The 18,508-nt window shown below is 45.5% G+C and overlaps 1 protein-coding gene, 1 long non-coding RNA gene and 1 pseudogene across 7 annotated transcripts in view; 2 read left to right on the plus strand and 1 right to left on the minus strand.

The window, feature by feature from the left end:
• The window catches only part of EP300 (E1A binding protein p300), an 82,174-nt gene extending 74,241 nt beyond the window's left edge, over positions 1–7,933 (plus strand). Inside the window, exons 28-31 of the mRNA XM_015077886.3 lie at positions 550–714; positions 1,774–1,935; positions 4,048–4,329; positions 4,589–7,933. Coding sequence (XP_014933372.2) covers positions 550–714; positions 1,774–1,935; positions 4,048–4,329; positions 4,589–6,793 — 2,814 coding nt within the window. The 3' untranslated portion in view covers positions 6,794–7,933. The remainder of the gene's footprint in view (positions 1–549; positions 715–1,773; positions 1,936–4,047; positions 4,330–4,588) is intronic.
• LOC106979954 (uncharacterized) overlaps positions 1–18,508 on the minus strand; it is a 75,310-nt gene that overhangs the window by 12,788 nt on the left and 44,014 nt on the right. For all 6 annotated transcript variants that reach the window (XR_008300538.1, XR_008300542.1, XR_008300540.1 and 3 more), the window contains one exon: positions 8,706–8,792. This is a non-coding gene — a long non-coding RNA (uncharacterized LOC106979954). The remainder of the gene's footprint in view (positions 1–8,705; positions 8,793–18,508) is intronic.
• LOC106979917 (60S ribosomal protein L23a-like) lies at positions 8,079–11,674 on the plus strand (annotated as a pseudogene).

Consider the following 18,508-nt stretch of genomic DNA (forward strand, 5'->3'; position numbering starts at 1 on the left):
CGATAAGAACTTGAACAGATAAGTTTCTTATCTGTTGTTAACTCCTGGGGAGAAAAGCACCAACTGGTTGTTTCCCGAGCAGCATAGAGAGCGGGTCTGTAGCCATGCAGTTTCCAGTATTTGTAGTTTAGGTTGTTTTGAACACATTTCTCAGGAGGTGGGGGATGGGTATAAGGCAGGCATTCCTCACATTACAGTGTCTTGTGTTATCAGGAGTAGTAAAGGCCACAGTGTGATTGATGATGCCTCTGCCTCTGCCATTGGTCCTAGCAGGATAATTTCCTACTTTGTATAAAGGCAGGTAATCTCCCTGTCCTCACAGGCAAAGAGGAAAGACAAAACCAGAAATACTGACTGCAGACCATGATTTTTCATTATTTATGACTGAATGTCTCCTCGGGCCATGGGGCTTAGGTATAAAATCTCTGCCACCTTTCTTTCAGATGACATTTTAATCTTTCATGTTTCTTGTGTCCATTAGCTATGACTGTTTTTGTATGGTAAATGCTTTTTTTAAAAAAAACTATTTGTACCTGGGTATTTTCACAGGATATTTTTAAACAAGCTACTGAAGATCGATTAACAAGTGCAAAGGAGTTGCCTTACTTTGAGGGTGATTTCTGGCCCAATGTTCTGGAAGAGAGCATTAAAGAACTGGAACAGGAGGAGGAAGAGAGAAAGAGAGAAGAAAACACCAGCAACGAAAGCACAGATGTAAGGGCTTTGCATTTTCTTTCCAGCTTCTGCCTTGATTCTCATGGGTAATCAGGAGCGGGCTTCAAGTTTTGACTAGGTCTAAAGCTCTCAGGTCTGAAAGAGCTCCTTAAATTGGTCAAGAAATAATGGGCTTAGATAAGTTACTAATGTTCTCTTTCCATGGTTTTAAACCTTTTTAACATCAGATGTTGCCCTCCCCCCGCTTTTAAAATGGAACTTTGGATTTCTGGTAATGGAAAACAGAAGGAAGGAAACCCTGAAAAACGGATAGAAGAATCACCTATATAGAACAGGGGGTGGCAAAGTACTTCCTGTAAAGATCCTGATCGTGAATATTTGGGGCTTTTTTTTTTTTTTAACACTACTTTATACATGTACATACCGTTCTTAGCCATATGAAAATAGGCCTGGGCCAGAGTTTGCCAGTCATCCATACACAACCTGGCTTTTGTCAGAGGACCATCTGAGATTTTCCTGGTCAGTTATTTCTCCATAGCGTAGCTAGAATGGTCTTCGTTGAGTCCAAACTACTAAAGTCACCCTTTAAGTAGCCTGTTGAACTCTTCATAGCCTTGTAGTTTGAGTTGTCTTTTCAAGCTGTTGTTTTATTTTTTACAGTAGACTCATAAAATTCTAGAATGTGAGTGGAAGGAAATGAAACCAAGGTGTTTGGCTCCCTGCTTCCAGTGTATTCTTCAGTATCCCACACTGCTACTCCTTGTTCCCTGTCCTCAATTCTGGAATAGGATGGATAGATCTTAGGAGTCTCCACAAACTGTGAGGCTCTTGTCAAAAAGCTAAGACTGCCATTGCCTTATTGAGGGATCTTAGTGTAGGGATTCTTCACTGGGAGAAAATTAGTACAAAAACTTTAGTAAACTTTAGTTCACCGTAAGTAACAGCTTAAAAAATAGGATACGTGTAAAAGTTGGCAGAAGGCATAAGATTAGAATCTCTAGTGTCAAAGAAAAGGAGGATCCTTCTACCATTAGTATTATTCAAATCACTTCTTAACAAAAATGTTAACATTTTCTTGTCCTCTCTGTTAACCTGCAGGTGACAAAGGGAGACAGCAAAAATGCTAAAAAGAAAAATAATAAGAAAACCAGCAAAAACAAGAGCAGCCTCAGTAGGGGCAACAAGAAGAAGCCAGGCATGCCCAATGTGTCCAACGACCTCTCGCAGAAGCTGTATGCCACAATGGAAAAACACAAAGAGGTAAGGGGTGGCCATTTTGGGAGGAAAAGCAGGGCAGGGGTTCTGAAACACTGCCTACCATGGTTGGCATTAAACACGAGCACAACAGACCATTTGAAATTCAGAAGAAAGAAATCATCCGAGGAGTAAGAAGGAAGAAAAGAGGCTAGCTAGAATAGGAGGTAAGAACAGGAAGTGATACGGATGCTTTGATTTGCAGCTGTGTTAGAAATCTTGATGGCTTTGGATCGTGCCTCATACATTAAAAGCATAAGCATAGCCTGTCTGGGGTTTTTTTGTTCGTTTGTTTGTTTTTGAGAGAGAGCATGAGTGGGAGAGGGGCAAAGAGAGGGTGGAGACAGAGGATCTGAAGTGGGCTCTGTGATGACAGCAGAGAGCCCGACATAGGACTCAGACTCAGGAACTATGAGATCATGACCTGAGCTGAAGTCGGACACTTAACCAACTGAGCCACCCAGGCACCCCCCTGTCCAACTCTGTTTGTAACCATCAGGACTTCTGAGTTCTAGTGGGTGCCTCATTTGATATTCTCAACCATTAATAGTTACTATTTCAAGCAATATTTTGTGTCACAACAGAATAGTTGGGAAGTACCCTTAGAGTACATTGTAATACGTTTGACTTAAGTTGTGGATGTAGTCTATGATTTTATTTACTCTGAAGATGTAAATAGTGGGAATTAGAGTCTGAGGTCGTCAACTTGGGTTTGTTGTCTTAGCTGGAGGGTAACATAACAATGGAAGTAATCATGTTACTGGAAGGTTGGCCATAGTAAAGATTTCCAAGGGAGTCACCAGATGGTTTTATTTGCCTCTGTTTTGAGTGATTTATTACAGGCATTCCCCACTTGTTAGATTCAATGCTTTCCTGTGCGTCACATTTTCAAAATGCTCTTCCTCGCTTTGAATGCTTTCTTTGAGCCACAATATTACAAGGTCTAGCACACGTCAAGGTTCTTTGATGCTTTTAACTTTTGGCATCTGTTTGAGATGTGTCTCTACTAAGTGTGCTCTCTTGCTGTATGTTCTTTTTCTGGAAATGTGTCTTAAGGCTCTTGTTTTATGCAAACACTGCTGCCCAAGTATATTACAAGTGTTACTGCCAGTTCGCTGGTCTCTGGGAAACTGGTAGAATATAGTGTCCAGTACCACAGTTGCTCACAAGGTCCTGATCTCTTAAAGGTACATTTTTCAGTGTAATAAGGTTTCACATTTAGAGACTAGTTAATGTAAAATAGACCTACAATATCAGCTTCCCGTTGCAGCCTTTACACTAATGGTTATAGTAGTTCATGGTGATTGGGTCCTTTCAGAATTTAATGAACAAAACTTTTGCTGTTTCTGCAGCAAGAGCTAAGAAGGTTTTGTTTTGTTTTGTTTTGTTTTTTCTTTACCATCCCCACCAACTTTTTAACATTTCAAACTTGCGGAGAGTTGCATAGTGGACCCCCTGCCATAGCCCTCGCTGAGATTCACCAATTGTTCGTGTTTTGCTACATCTTTTCTTTATCCCATTCAAGCTAAGGAAGAAGACCTCCTTTGCTTAACCACACTGTGGCTTCACACTCAGGAGACTTCCCCCAGTGCCACCATCTAATGTCTGGCCCTTCCGCTCCAGTTAAGGATTGTGTGTCAGGTTGAGCTGCCACGTCTCGGTTCCTGGCTTTCTTTTGTTTCATAACATGGCCGTTTGTTGTAAGTCAAGGCCAAAAAGTGTTTCGTAGGATGTCCCTCAATTTGGATTTGTCTGACTTGTTCCCTCTTGATTCAGGTCCAACCATGGATTCGGTCTTAGAGTAGACCACTTTGGGGCAAAATGTGAACTGTCCGTGCACTGTGCTTGCCCCAGACCCTTCTTGTTTTGAAGGGATTATTAACGAGAAGGTAACAAGCTGTCGATTTCAGGCCCATTGTAGTCGTTCTCAGAGAAGAGACGAGAGGCTTGTGAGCAGGAGAAAGCAAGGGCTATATCGTGGGACCTTGTGTGATTGTAAGCTCTTCCAGTGGCCCCGGCCTCACGGGCATTCAGCTCGACTCACCTGTTTGCGGCCATTGGCCTGGTGCCACGCAGCGCTCTTGTTCCAGAGTCAGACTGAGGTTGTCTGCTTCACAGGTCTTCTTTGTGATCCGTCTCATCGCCGGCCCTGCCGCCAACTCCCTGCCTCCCATTGTTGACCCTGACCCCCTCATCCCCTGCGATCTGATGGATGGGCGGGATGCCTTCCTCACCCTCGCAAGGGACAAGCACCTGGAGTTCTCTTCACTGCGCAGAGCCCAGTGGTCCACCATGTGTATGCTGGTGGAGCTGCACACCCAGAGCCAGGACCGCTTTGTCTACACGTGCAACGAGTGCAAGCACCACGTGGAGACGCGCTGGCACTGCACCGTGTGCGAGGTAGGCCCCAGGGGTGGGGAGCAGAGGGTGCTGGGGTGTTCTGGGTTCCTGAGAGGCAGTGCCTACAGATGTCACACAGGTCTGCGCTCGGTGCCAGGGGTGAAAAGTAGCGCAGAGTGGGACGGGCCTGCTTCTCAGATTTTCATGGTAGAGCTGAAGAGTCTTTCTCAAAGGGGCCTTTGGGACCCCAGCAGAATACATGCAATGTTTCTGAATGACTTAAATCTTGGAGAGTTGACTGTGCCTGTTTCTCCCCCAGGATTACGATTTGTGTATCACCTGCTATAACACTAAAAACCATGACCACAAAATGGAGAAACTAGGTCTCGGCCTAGATGACGAGAGCAACAGCCAGCAGGCCGCGGCCACCCAGAGCCCAGGAGACTCTCGCCGCCTGAGCATCCAGCGCTGCATCCAGTCCCTGGTGCACGCCTGCCAGTGCCGCAACGCCAACTGCTCGCTGCCGTCCTGCCAGAAGATGAAGCGGGTTGTGCAGCACACCAAGGGCTGCAAGCGGAAAACCAATGGAGGCTGCCCCATCTGCAAGCAGCTCATTGCCCTGTGCTGCTACCATGCCAAGCACTGCCAGGAGAACAAGTGCCCGGTGCCCTTCTGCCTCAACATCAAGCAAAAGCTCCGGCAGCAGCAGCTGCAGCACCGGCTGCAGCAGGCCCAGATGCTCCGCAGGAGGATGGCCAGCATGCAGCGGACCGGCGTGGTGGGGCAGCAACAAGGCCTGCCCTCCCCGACTCCCGCCACGCCCACCACGCCCACCGGCCAGCAGCCCACCACCCCGCAGACGCCCCAACCCCAGCCCCCCTCTCAGCCCCAGCCTACCCCTCCCAACAGCATGCCACCCTACTTGCCTAGGACTCAGGCTCCTGGCCCTGTCTCCCAGGGTAAGGCGGCGGGCCAGGTGACCCCTCCGACCCCCCCTCAGACTGCTCAGCCACCCCTTCCGGGGCCCCCACCTGCGGCAGTGGAAATGGCAATGCAGATTCAGAGGGCGGCTGAAACGCAGCGCCAGATGGCCCACGTGCAAATTTTTCAGAGGCCAATCCAGCACCAGATGCCCCAGATGACTCCGATGGCCCCCATGGGTATGAACCCACCCCCCATGGCCAGAGGTCCCAGTGGGCATTTGGAGCCAGGGATGGGACCCACGGGCATGCAGCAACAGCCGCCGTGGGCCCAAGGAGGCTTGCCTCAACCCCAGCAACTACAGCCCGGGATGCCAAGGCCGGCCATGATGTCAGTGGCCCAGCACGGTCAGCCCTTGAATATGGCTCCCCAACCGGGACTGGGCCAGGTAGGCGTGAGCCCTCTCAAACCAGGCACTGTGTCTCAACAAGCCTTACAAAACCTTTTGCGGACTCTCAGGTCTCCCAGCTCTCCCCTACAGCAGCAACAGGTGCTTAGTATCCTTCACGCCAACCCCCAGCTGTTGGCCGCGTTCATCAAGCAGCGGGCTGCCAAGTATGCCAACTCTAACCAACAGCCCCTCCCCGGGCAGCCTGGCATGCCCCAGGGCCAGCCGGGGCTGCAGCCACCTACCATGCCGGGCCAGCAGGGCGTCCACTCTAATCCGGCCATGCCGAACATGAACCCCATGCAGGCAGGCGTCCAGAGGGCCGGCCTGCCGCAGCAGCAGCCACCGCAGCAGCAACTCCAGCCACCCATGGGAGGGATGAGCCCCCAGGCTCAGCAGATGAACATGAATCACAACGCCATGCCTTCACAGTTCCGAGACCTCTTGAGACGGCAGCAGATGATGCAGCAGCAGCAGCAGGGAGCCGGGCCCGGAATCGGCCCTGGAATGGCCAACCACAACCAGTTCCAGCAACCCCAGGGAGTTGGCTACCCCCCACCGCAGCAGCAGCAGCAGCAGCAGCAGCGGATGCAGCATCACATGCAACAGATGCAACAAGGGAACATGGGACCGATGGGCCAGCTCCCCCAGGCCTTGGGAGCCGAGGCAGGAGCCAGTCTGCAGGCATATCAGCAGCGACTCCTCCAGCAACAGATGGGGTCCCCCGCTCAGCCCAACCCCATGAGCCCCCAACAGCACATGCTCCCAAACCAGGCTCAGTCCCCACACCTCCAAGGCCAGCAGATCCCTTCTTCTCTCTCCAATCAAGTGCGTTCACCCCAGCCTGTCCCTTCGCCACGGCCACAGTCCCAGCCCCCCCACTCCAGCCCTTCCCCGAGGATGCAGCCTCAGCCTTCTCCACACCACGTGTCCCCACAGACCAGTTCTCCACATCCTGGACTGGTAGCTGCCCAGGCCAACCCCATGGAACAAGGGCATTTTGCCAGCCCGGACCAGAGTTCAATGCTTTCTCAGCTCGCTAGCAATCCAGGCATGGCAAACCTCCATGGTGCAAGCGCCACGGACCTGGGACTCAGCACCGATAACTCAGACTTGAATTCAAACCTCTCACAGAGTACACTAGACATACACTAGAGACACCTTGTAGTATTTTGGGAGCAAAAAAATTATTTTCTCTTAACAAGACTTTTTGTACTGAAAACAATTTTTTTGAATCTTTCTTAGCCTAAAAGACAATTTTCCGTGGAACACATAAGAACTGTGCAGTAGCTGTTTGTGGTTTAAAGCAAACATGCGAGATGAACCTGAGGGATGATAGAATACAAAGAATATATTTTTGTTATGGCTGGTTTCCCACCAGCCTTTTTTTCCCCCCTTGTGTGTGTGGTTCAAGTGTGCACTGGGAGGAGGCTGAGGTCCGTGAAGCCAACCATATGCTCCTGCCTTGCACCTCCAATAGGTTTTATTATTTTTTTTAAATTAATGAAAATATGTAATATTAATAGTTATTATTTACTGGTGCAGATGGTTGACATTTTTCCCTATTTTCCTCACTTTATGGAAGAGTTAGAACATTTCTAAAACCAGAGGACAAAAGGGGTTAATGTTACTTTAAAATTACATTCTATATATATATAAATATATATAAATATATATTAAAATACCAATTTTTTTTCTCTGGGTGCAAAGATGTTCATTCTTTTAAAAATGTAAAAAAAAACAAAACAAAACAAAAAAAAAACTCCTTTCCTCCCCTCAAGTCAACTTTTGTGCTCCAGAAAATTTTCTATTCCGTAAGTCTGAGCGTAAAAACTTCAAGTATTAAAATAATTTGTACATGTAGAGAGAAAAATGACTTTTTCAAAATATACAGGGGCAGCTGCCAAATTGATGTATTATATATTGTGGTTCTGTTTCTTGAAAGAATTTTTTTCGTTATTTTTACATCTAACAAAGGAAAAAATTAAAAAGAGGGTAAGAAACGATTCCAGCGGGATGATTTTAACATGCAAAATATCCCTGGGGTTTCTTCTTTGCTTGCTTTCTTCCTCCTTACCCTGCCCCCACCCCCCATACACACATACACACACACACACACACACACACACACACACACACTTTCTGTAAAACTTGAAAATAGAAAGCAAAAACCCTCAACTGTTGTAAATCATGCAATTAAAGTTGATTACTTATAAATATGAACTTTGGATCACTGTATAGACTGTTAAATTTGATTTCTTATTACCTATTGTTAAATAAACTGTGTGAGACAGATACCTGACCTTGTTTCACTTCTTGCCATCACATCTTTGTCTTAGCACACATTGATCTGATTCAATGTCTGGTACGTGGGGTTCAGAGGAAAAAACAAAAGCACTAGTTTGCAGCCTTCCTACACTATTACATAAAGTGAATTCACAAATAGATTTTGGTAAATTTATCCAAAGTTCAGGGGAAAAACCAAATACCAGCTAAATGTCAATTTCACCAATTTTAATTGATATTCACTAGCTTTTCACAGCTTGACATAGGACCTTACAGGGATAAGAGTGAGCACCTCAGCTGGATCATACCTAAGTCAGAAGTAGCTCCTTGAGAAAACAGCACTTGCCTTGGGCGACATAAGTGCTTACCCTCTGTTACACTTTGGTTTTGCTACCTGCTAACCAGTAAGTCGATGAGAGGGGACGTGGGGTGAGGATGTAAGAGAGGAAAATGTGTGGAAATAAAATCTGGAAACCTAAGAGATTACAACAATGAGTCCAGTATTGTGCTAGGTGTTTACAGAATGAAGAGGTCTCCAACTAAATCATTAGAAACTTAAAAAGCAGAATACTGTTACCTGCTTTGGCGTCATCGGGCAGTCCTTGTTTTTGTCGTAGAGCTTTACCACAGTCCACTAAGGACTAAAGAAAGATCTTCGAGGAGCTTAATTCAAACACCTATTTTATATTGTCTCAACAAAAATAACCAGCATCTCGATGTGAGATGAACTCGCGCGCTGAGCATTAACCAGAGACCACTCCAGAAAATGTCACGCACCTACCTGCCTTGGCTCGGTGGTCCAGCAGATACACCTGGAGCACCTCCGTTCTGTGCCAGGCAGGATGGCACACAAGGACCGGACGCAGCCCTGCAAGAAAAAAAGATGCTTAAGGGGGATAAAAGTAGAAAGCGTCGATGGTACAAGCAGGGAACAGGTGCGAGTCGGCAAAACCTGCTGATGGGAAAGTCTGGAAAGGATAGTACTTAAAATGGATCTTGGAAGGGCACCTGCCTGGCTGGTTCAGTCGGTAGAGATGCGACTTAATCACAGGGTCCCAAGGCCGAGCCCCTGTGTGGTGGTGTACAGTTTACAATACATGCGATACTAAAAGAAAATTTAAAAACCAACCTTGGAGGGAAGATGGAAAAGGTGGAGGATGAGTAAGGAGAGAGAAGAATCCGACCCTGTTGGAAAAACAGCTTCAAGGTCCACTTGACACCAGATTACAGAAGAGGGTGGACACACCTGCTACAGAAAGACCCCCGCCCACCCGTTTTCTCCCTAGTTCTAGGGGCCCAGGATTAATCGGAGCCCCCAACAGGGAAATAACTCAGAATTCTAAGCTATTTCCAAGCAGTAAATACTAGCCTCTAGCGAAGGACAGGTGGGTTGAAGTGTTCAATCATTTTCACTACAATGTTGTAAAGAGGGAGTAGGGGCGGAAATAAGCAGGAAGGGAGGAAAGCTGTCCTTCCCCAGGCCAGGGTCAGTGTTAGGGGGGTAGATAAGGATGAATCCAGAATCAGGAATACAAGAAGCTGATTTCAATGTTTCTGTGTTTGAATATTCTCACCACGAAAAGTTGGGAAGAGCTGAAAGGCCCAAGTCTCTGGGCTGTTAATAACACATCAGTCTAGGAAGTGGACCCAATGGGGGCGAGTAGTGTTCCAGGTGCTTCCATTTACCTTGCTTACACACAGCCCCAACAGACAAAGGAAAAGTGACAAGTCGCTCAAGGTCACACAGCCAGTAAATGGCTTCCCAGAGTCAAAGGTCTGTGGAGCTCCAAAGCCTCTCTTCTCCGTATCATTCATCCCCCTTAATAGGGAGAAGCCCTAATGACGGCATCAAATTAACTACATACGACACAGGGGCCCCGTTCCAAGCAAATGCAACATACAGACTAAAACCTGAGGGGGGGAGGGCAGCAGAGGGGGTGCAGGGAACAAGGAATCATAAAGATAAGTTCCCCAGACTTCTTTTACAACCAGATGGATGGTGTCCTGGAATGCTACGTTCGTGATGAGGTCACCCTGGTTAAAGAGCATAGACCAGTATCAAAAGTAATAAAACGTTTAAGAATAAAGTTAACAAAAGAGGTGTAAGATTTGTACACTGAAAACTGAAAAAACAAAAAACAAACAAACAAAAAAAACAAACATCGTTCATGGATCAGAAGACTGGGAAGACCTCACTAATGCTGGGCAAAGGTTACGCTCCAAACCCACCTAGAGATTCAATGCAACCCGTACCAAATTATCTGCTGGCTTTTTTCTTTTTCCTTGGAAGACACTGAGATGCCGATCCTAAATTGTATATGGAAATGCAAAGGAGCCAAATAGCCAAAACAATCTTGAAAAAGAAGTATAAATTTGGAGGACTCATACTTCCAAATTTCAAATTTAAACTACAAATCTACATTTCACGAAGATGGCGCTAAAGGCAAAGAAGGAAGCCCCTGCCCCTCCCAAAGCTGAACTGAAAGCACAGGCTTTGAATGCCAAGAAAGTGGTGCTGAGAGGTGTCCACAGTCACCAAGAAGAAGAAGAAGAAGATCCGGGGCTCCTGTCTGGCTCAATCGGAAGAGCACGCAACTCCTGATCTTGGGGTTATAAGTTCAAGCCCCACACTGGGGGTAGAGATCATTAAAAAAAAATACACTTTAAAACAAAAAAAGAAGATCCACACGTCACCCACATTCCTATGGCCCAAGACACTGCGTCTCCTAGGGCAGCCCAAATATCCTTGAAAGAGGCCCCCTAGGAGAAACCAGCTTGAGCACTATGCCATCATCAAGTTCCCCCTGACTACCGACTCAGATATGAAGAAAATAGAAGACAACAATACACTTGTGTTCACTGTGGATGTTAAGGCCAACAAGCACCAGATCAAACAGGCTGTGAAGAAGCTCTATGACACTGATGTGGCCAAGGCCAACACCCTGATCAGGCCCGGCAGAGAGAAGATGGCATATGTTCAAATGGCTCCTGACTAGGAGGATGCTTTGGATATTGCCAACAAAATTGGGATCATCTAAACTGAGTCCAACTGGCCAAATTTAAACTTTTTCACTGTAAAAAATTTTCATACAAAATAAACTACAAATCCAAAGTTGTTAAGATAACAGTAGTAGCATAAGGACAGACATTTAGATCAATGGAACAGAGTCCAGAAATAAACCCAAATATTCCAGTTGAGTTTTGGCAACAGTGCCAGGAGAACTCAATGCAGAAGGAATAGTCTTTTCAACAAATGGTGCTGGGACAATGGGATATCCACAATGTAAAAGAAAGAAGTTGGACCTCTACCTCATGCCAAATACAAAAATTAACTCAAAATACACCATAGACCTAAATGTAACAGCCAAACCTACAAAAGTCATAGAAGAAAACAGGTATAAGTCTTCATAACCTTGGATTAGTCAATAATTACCTAAATTAAAGCACAAGCAACCAGGAAAAAAATTGGACTTGAACATAATTTGAAACTCTTGTACATCAAAGGATAGTATCAGGAAAGTGAAAAGACACTCCCATGGAATGGGATAATGTATTTGCAAATTCTATCTGATAAGGGTCTGTGTATCTGGACTATATAAAAACTCTGATACCAAGGGGGGCCTGGGTGGCTCGGCTGGTTAAGCGTCCAACTCTCTTGGTTTCAGCTCAGGTCATGATCTCACGATTGATTAGTTCAAGCCCCACTTTGGGCTCTGCACTGACAGCGTGGAGCCTACTTGGGATTCTCTCTCCCCCTCCCTCTCTCTCTGCCCCTCCCCTGCTCGCTCTCTCTCTCTCAAAATAAATAAACTTTAAAAAATGGAATCATCATGGGGCGCCTGGGTGGCTCGGTCGGTTGGGCGTCCGACTTCGGCTCAGGTCATGATCTCACGGTCCGTGAGTTCAAGCCCCGCGTCAGGGTCTGTGCTGACAGCTCAGAGCCTGGAGCCTGTTTCCGATTCTGTGTCTCCCGCTCTTTCTGCTCCTCCCCAGTTCATGCTCTGTCTCTCTCAGTCTCAAAAATAAATAAACGTTAAAAAAATAAAATAAAATAAAAAATAAAAAATGGAATCATCATGATGTATCATCTTAAAAAAAAAAAAACAACCTCTCATACTCCACAATAAAAAAAAAAAAAGATACATAACCCAATGAAAAAAATGGGCACCAGATTTGAATAGATGTTTCCCCAAAGATGAGATACAAATGGGTAATCAGCACATGAAAATGAAACGGCTATAAAAGTACAAGTGTTGGGGTGCCTGGCTGGCTCAGTCAGTAGAGCATGCAACTCTTGATCTCAGGGTTGTGAGTTCAAGCCCCATGTTGGGTGTAGAGATTACTTAAAAATAAAAACTTTTTAAAAAGTACAGATGCATAGACATAAAGATAGACACACTAATGCTTCAGCAAAAGGCTGACTTTAAACTGAGGAATTTTTCTCTTCTTCATTTTTGAAGCCTCCTCCTCCACCTTCACTTGTTGTTCTGTAGAATCCTTTGTTCCAGGAACTTCTTATCAATATAGACATCTTGGCGACCTCAATGTATACTTAGTAACAAGATTCAGACAGCTGTTGCCAGGGCTGGTCATGAGACCACCTTGAAGACATGACAAAGGATCGTGGCTGGCAGCACATACCAGATTCTTATCAAAACAGCCTAGATCCTGTGTTTTCCTATAAAACCCTTCAGCCTTTCACCCCAGGCGGCTCTACAGTTTTTCTTTTTTCTTCTTTTTTTTTAAAGCAGTTTCCATTCCCATTGTGGGGCTTGAACTCACAACCCCAAGATCAAGAGTCGCCCGTTCCACCACTGACTGAGCCAGCCGGGTGCCCCTGGTCTACAGTTTTGAAGACATCAGCCTGTGGCAACCTCTCCTGCCTGGCAAAGTAATACAATTATCGTCGCTCTTTATCACCAAACTGTCTTCGTGTTCTATTTCGGCTCCGGAGCAGGAGCACAGAGGTCAGTTCTCGACAACAAAAAGATACTCAACGTCATTAGTAATTAGGGAAACACAAATAAATCGAAACTACAATGAGATGCCACTTCACACCCACCAGAATGGCCATAATCGAAAATAGACAATAACCAGTGCTGGCGAGGATGTGGAGAAAGTGGAATCTCACCCACCGCTGGTGGGGTGGAGAATGGTGCAGCCACTTTGGAAAACTGTAGCAGTTCCTCTAAAAAGTTAAATATCTGTATGCGTAGGAATGATTTATACACTGCAGAAAATTTATCTCAGTAAATGTCTGTCCATGACATAAGAAGTAGTTACATACAGAGTTACGATATGACCTAGCAATTCCTCTCCTTGTTATATACCCAAGAAAACTGAAAACATACGTTCACACAAAAATTTGTGCCCAAATGTCCATGGCAGCATTATTCATAAAGGCTGAAAAAATAAGCAATTCAAATGTCCATCCAATGGAATAGGATCCAGCCCCTCCCTGGAAGCAAGGAAGGAGGGATTTACACAACAACCTGGCTGAATGTTGAACACATCGTGCTCAGTGAAAGGAGCCAGACACAAAAGACGACATACTATATGGTTCTATTTATATGAGATGTTTCAAACAGGCAAATCCACACAGAAAGAGAGTAGAGCAGTGCTTGCCAGGGGCTCAGGAAAGGGGAGAATGAGGAGACACTCTTGATGGGTACAGGGTTTCTTTTTGGGGTGATGAAAATGTTCTGGAATTAGACTGTGATGATGGCTGCACAGCCCTGAAAGTACTAAAAACCACCGAACTGTAAGCTTTCAAAGGGTGAATTTTACGATATGTGAACTAGATCTCAATTAAAAAGGAGGCCATAGACCAGCCGGAGGGACAGTGCTCTTTCGAGCCGCCTCCCAAGAGCCCCACCTGAAGTTCCAGGGGTGTTCAGTGGGCAGGCGGGAGGCCTGGAAAGTCAGAAAGAGTGGGTCTGCGGGATCAACAAGAGGAAGACCTGTTGTCAGGTGCAGATTTGGGCAAAGTCTGTCCCAGGAGAAGCGGGGCTCCCTTGGGGTGCACGTGAGTTTCTACTCAGTGGAAGAAACAGACCTCTAAGGTCACCGGAATCTTCTATTAAAAATACAGATAGAAGGGCTCCTGGCTGGGTCAGTCGGTGGAATGTAAGACTCCTGATCTCAGTGTTGTGAGTTCGAGCCCCACGCTGGGTGCAGAGATAACTTAATAATACAATCCTTAAAAATAGAGAGAGAGGGGTAGAAAAAAGTGAATAATGTACTTCATAAATGCTCGATAGTGATACAATGATTTTACCTAAGCCTGACATTTTTGAGAGGGAAATTTGTCATCCTTCTTCCTGGCTATGCAGAAATTAACCCAAAAGGGAGAAAAAGCAGCAGATAACATCTCCCAGCTAAAACCCTAAACCTCAGCTCAGTCATTGCCCATTTATGAAGCACTGAAGGCCTACTGTGTGTGAGAACCCCTGGAGACAGAAGAAGGAAGAACCAAAACAAAAAAACCAAAATGAAGCGACAGCCAAAGTAAACCATAAAATCAAAAGGTTTGGGAGACAAGTGCCAACAGATGAACGCGTCGAGGAGGCCTGGGATAGGTACCAACGGGGTGGTATCCCGCCTTGAGAAAGAAAGAAATCCTGCCATTTGTTACAACATCGGTGGCCCTGAAGGGCGTTATGCTGAGTGAGGTAAGTCACACAGAGGGAGACAAATACTGCAGGCTCTCAGTTATATGGGGAATCTAAAAAAAGTCAAATGCGTAAAAACAGAGCCAAATAAATGATGGTTACCAGAAGCCCAGGGGTGGACAGACTTGGGGCATCTGCTGTTTAAGGCTATAAACTTGGAACTAGCAGACGCACGCGTCCTGGAGACCTAATGCACAGCACGGTGATTATAGTCAACAATTCTGTATTATCAACTTCAAAGGCACCGATAGGCTGGCTCTGAATTGCTCCCACCACAAAGAAACAAATAATTATGTGACATAAGAGGTGTTAGCTAAAATGGTGGTAATCATATCACAATAAGTAAGTGTAGCAAATCAACGCATTGCCCACCTCAAACTGACACAGTGCTACATGCCAATTATATTTCAATAAAGAAATATCAAAAGGTTTGGGGGCAACTGGCTGGCTCAGTTGGTTAAGCGTCTGACTTCGGCTCAGATCATGATCTCACAGTTCATGAGTTCGAGACTCGCACTGGGCTCTGCTCGGACAGCACAGAGCCCACTTCAGATCCTCTGTCCCCCTCTCACTGCCCCTCCCCCACTCAAGGTCTCCCTCTCTCTCTCTCTTTGTCTGTCTCCCTCAAAAATAAACATTTAAAAAAATCAAAAGATTTGGACTAATGACTATGGAGACAACTCACCAGTCTGTAACCTTAGGCAAGTAACTCGACCTCAACGGTCTCAGCTGTGAAATGGAGAGAATGTTGTCCACACTCCTCACCAAGCAGCTGTAAAGATAAATGAGTACCGGTGAGGATGTGCAGAGACCAGAACTCTTGCGTGTTGGTGGTGGGAACGTAAAATAGTATGGCGACTGTGGAGACGGGATAGCAGTTCCTCAAAAATTAGACATAACATTATCCTATTGGCCAAGAATTCCAATTCTGAGTAGATACACTAAAGAATTAAAGGCAGGGACTTGAACAAATATTTGGACACCCGTGTCCATGGCAGCATTATGCATTATTCACAATAGCCAAGAGGTGGAAACAGCCCATGCGTCCATCAATGGATGTAATAGATAAAGAAAATGGGGTATATCCATACAGTGGAATATTATTCCTTAAAAAGCAAGGAAAATCGACAAATGCTACGACATGGACGAACCATGAAGACATGATGCCAAGTGAAATAAACTAGACACAAAAGGGCCAATATTCTATGTTTCCACTGTGTGAGGTACCCAACTAGTCAAATTCATAGAGGTGGCAAATAGGATGGTGATGGCCAGGCGCTGAGGACACGGGACTGGGAGATTATTGTTTAATGGGTACGGAGTTCAGTTTGGGTTGTGCGACAACGTGAGTGTGCTTAATGCCACTGAACTGCACACTTAAAAATGGCTAAAATGGGGGCGCCCGGGTGGCTCAGTCGGTTAAGTGTCCGACTTCAGCTCAGGTCACGATCTCGCGGTCCGTGAGTTCGAGCCCCACGTCGGGCTCTGGACTGATGGCTCGGAGCCTGGAGCCTGTTTCAGATTCTGTGTCTCCCTCTCTCTCTGCCCCTTCCCCATTCATGCTCTGTCTCTCTCTGTCTCAAAAATAAACATTAAAAAAAAATGGCTAAAATGGTAAATTTTGTGTTCTATATAGTTCATCACAATAAAAAGATTACATAAAATCATGTTAATGAAACTATGCTGCAAACTGTAAAGCCCTGACTCATATACTATTTTTCTCTTTCCTTCATGGATGCTGTCAACCAATTAGCCAAAAAGAAGCCAACTATATATTATTACCTGTGATGGCGAGATTTCTGGCCGTGAATTCTAGTCCTTCCTCCTAGTTCACACATGCAACAGAGGCCGACAGAACAGCACTGCCAAAAGGAAGGGGAAAGATGGCTGCGTCCTTGTGGCAAAAACAACAGGGTAGGCATGATTTTCCATATATGGCCTGGTGATGAGAACCAAAGGAAATGAAGCAGTAGGTGGTGACATCCTGGAATACGAGGCACAGAACAGTACCCTCGATTCTCAGGGCTACCAGGTGGCCGAGGAAAAGAAGAAAAAAGACACACCACAGAAGGAGTGTACGATCGGACACACACACAGAACAAGTACTTGGGTGCTGTCCTGAGCGGGGAGCCGGCGGGGGTGGGGGGGCACTCATGCCAACAGATGGCCCTTCCAGAGATGAAAAACACCGTGTCTGGAGTAGAAAGTTAATGAATGGGTTTAACAAAAGATTTAATATCACAGAAAATTATGATTGGTGAATTAGAAGATACAACGATACAAAACATCTAAAATGTAAAGGAGAGAAAAAAGACCGAAAATACTGAACAGTATTTCAGTATTTCTAGCCTCTGTAGAACACTATCAAGCAGATGTGTAATTAAAGTTCCAGAAAAGGGGGTAGGGAAAAAAAAAATTTTTTTTTGAGAGAGAGGGAGAGAGAGAAAGAAACACAGAGTGTGAGCAGGGGAGGGACAGATAGAGGGAGACACAGAATCCGAAGCAGGCTTCAGGCTCTGAGCTGTCAGCACAGAGCCCGACGCAGGGCTCAAAACCAGGAACCGCGAGATCATGACCTGAGCCAAAGTCAGATGCTTAACCAACTGAGTCACCCAGGCGCCCCAGGAAAAATAGTTTTTGAAAAAAATGACAGAAAAATTTGCAAATTTGATGAAAAGCATAAGTTCACAGATCCAAGAAGCTCAATGAACCCTAAACAGGATAAACACATAGAAAATAAAACCAAGGCACATAATAGCAAAACTGCTAAAAAGCCATGAGTAATAAAGAAAAAAAAATGCTAGAAACAGTCAGAAGAGGGTGCCTGGGTGGTTCAGTCAGTTAAGCATTAAGCGTCTGACTCTCTATTTCTGCTCAGATCATGATCTCATGGTTTCATGAGTTTGAGCCCTGGTCAGGCTCTGTGCTGACAGCCCGGAGCCTGCTTGGGATTCTCTCTCTTGCTCTCTGTCTCTCTCAAAGATAAATAAATAGGGGCTCTTGGGTGGCTCAGTCAGTTAAGTGTCCAACTTCAGCTCAGGTCATGATCTCGCAGTTTGTGGGTTCGAGCCCTGCGTCGGGCTCTGTGCTGACAGCTCAGAGCCTGGAGCCTGCTTCGGTTTCTGTCTCTCTCTCTCTCTGCCCCTTCTCCACTCACACTCTGTGTGTCTCTCTCTCAAAAATAAACATTATTTTTTTTTAAAAAAAACATAAATAAACATTAAAAAAAACAGCCAGCAGACAAAAAGACACTTTATGGAACAAAGATGAGTGTAAATTTCTTATCAGAAACTCTGCAAGTCAGAAGTCAATTAAAAAACAAAACAAAACAAAACTCTCAGGGCACCTGGGTGGCTCAGTCAGGTAAGCGTCTGACTTCAGCTCAGGTCATGATCTCAGGGTTCATGAGTTCAAGCCCCAAGTTGGGCTCTGTACTTACAGTGAGGAGCTTACTTCAGATTCTCTGTCCCACTCTCTCTCTCTCTCTCTCTCTGCCCCTCCCCCACACCTGTGCACTTTCTCAAAAATAAATACTTAAAAAAACCTGTCAACCTATAATTCTTTTTTTTTTTCCAATGTTTGTTTTTGAGAGACAGCGTGCGCTCATGCATGCACGAGCAGGGGAGGGGCAGAGAGGAAGGAGAAAGAGGATCCAAAGCGGGCTCTGCACTGAGAGCAGACAGCCTGATGCGGAGCTCAAACAAACCAACCGTGAGATCATGACTTGAACTGAAATCAAATACCTAATCGACTGAGCCACCCAGGTGCCCCGAAATAGAATTCTATACAAGAGAAAATAACCTTTAATTTAGTAATTTTTAAAAGTCCATTTGAAAAAGTCTGTTTGCCTTCATATTTAAAGGTTGGGGCACCTGGGTGGCTTGGTCAGTTGAGCCTCCGACTTTGGCTCAGG

This window comes from Acinonyx jubatus, chromosome B4 (genome assembly GCF_027475565.1).
Source record: "Acinonyx jubatus isolate Ajub_Pintada_27869175 chromosome B4, VMU_Ajub_asm_v1.0, whole genome shotgun sequence".
Lineage (NCBI taxonomy): Eukaryota > Metazoa > Chordata > Mammalia > Carnivora > Felidae > Acinonyx > Acinonyx jubatus.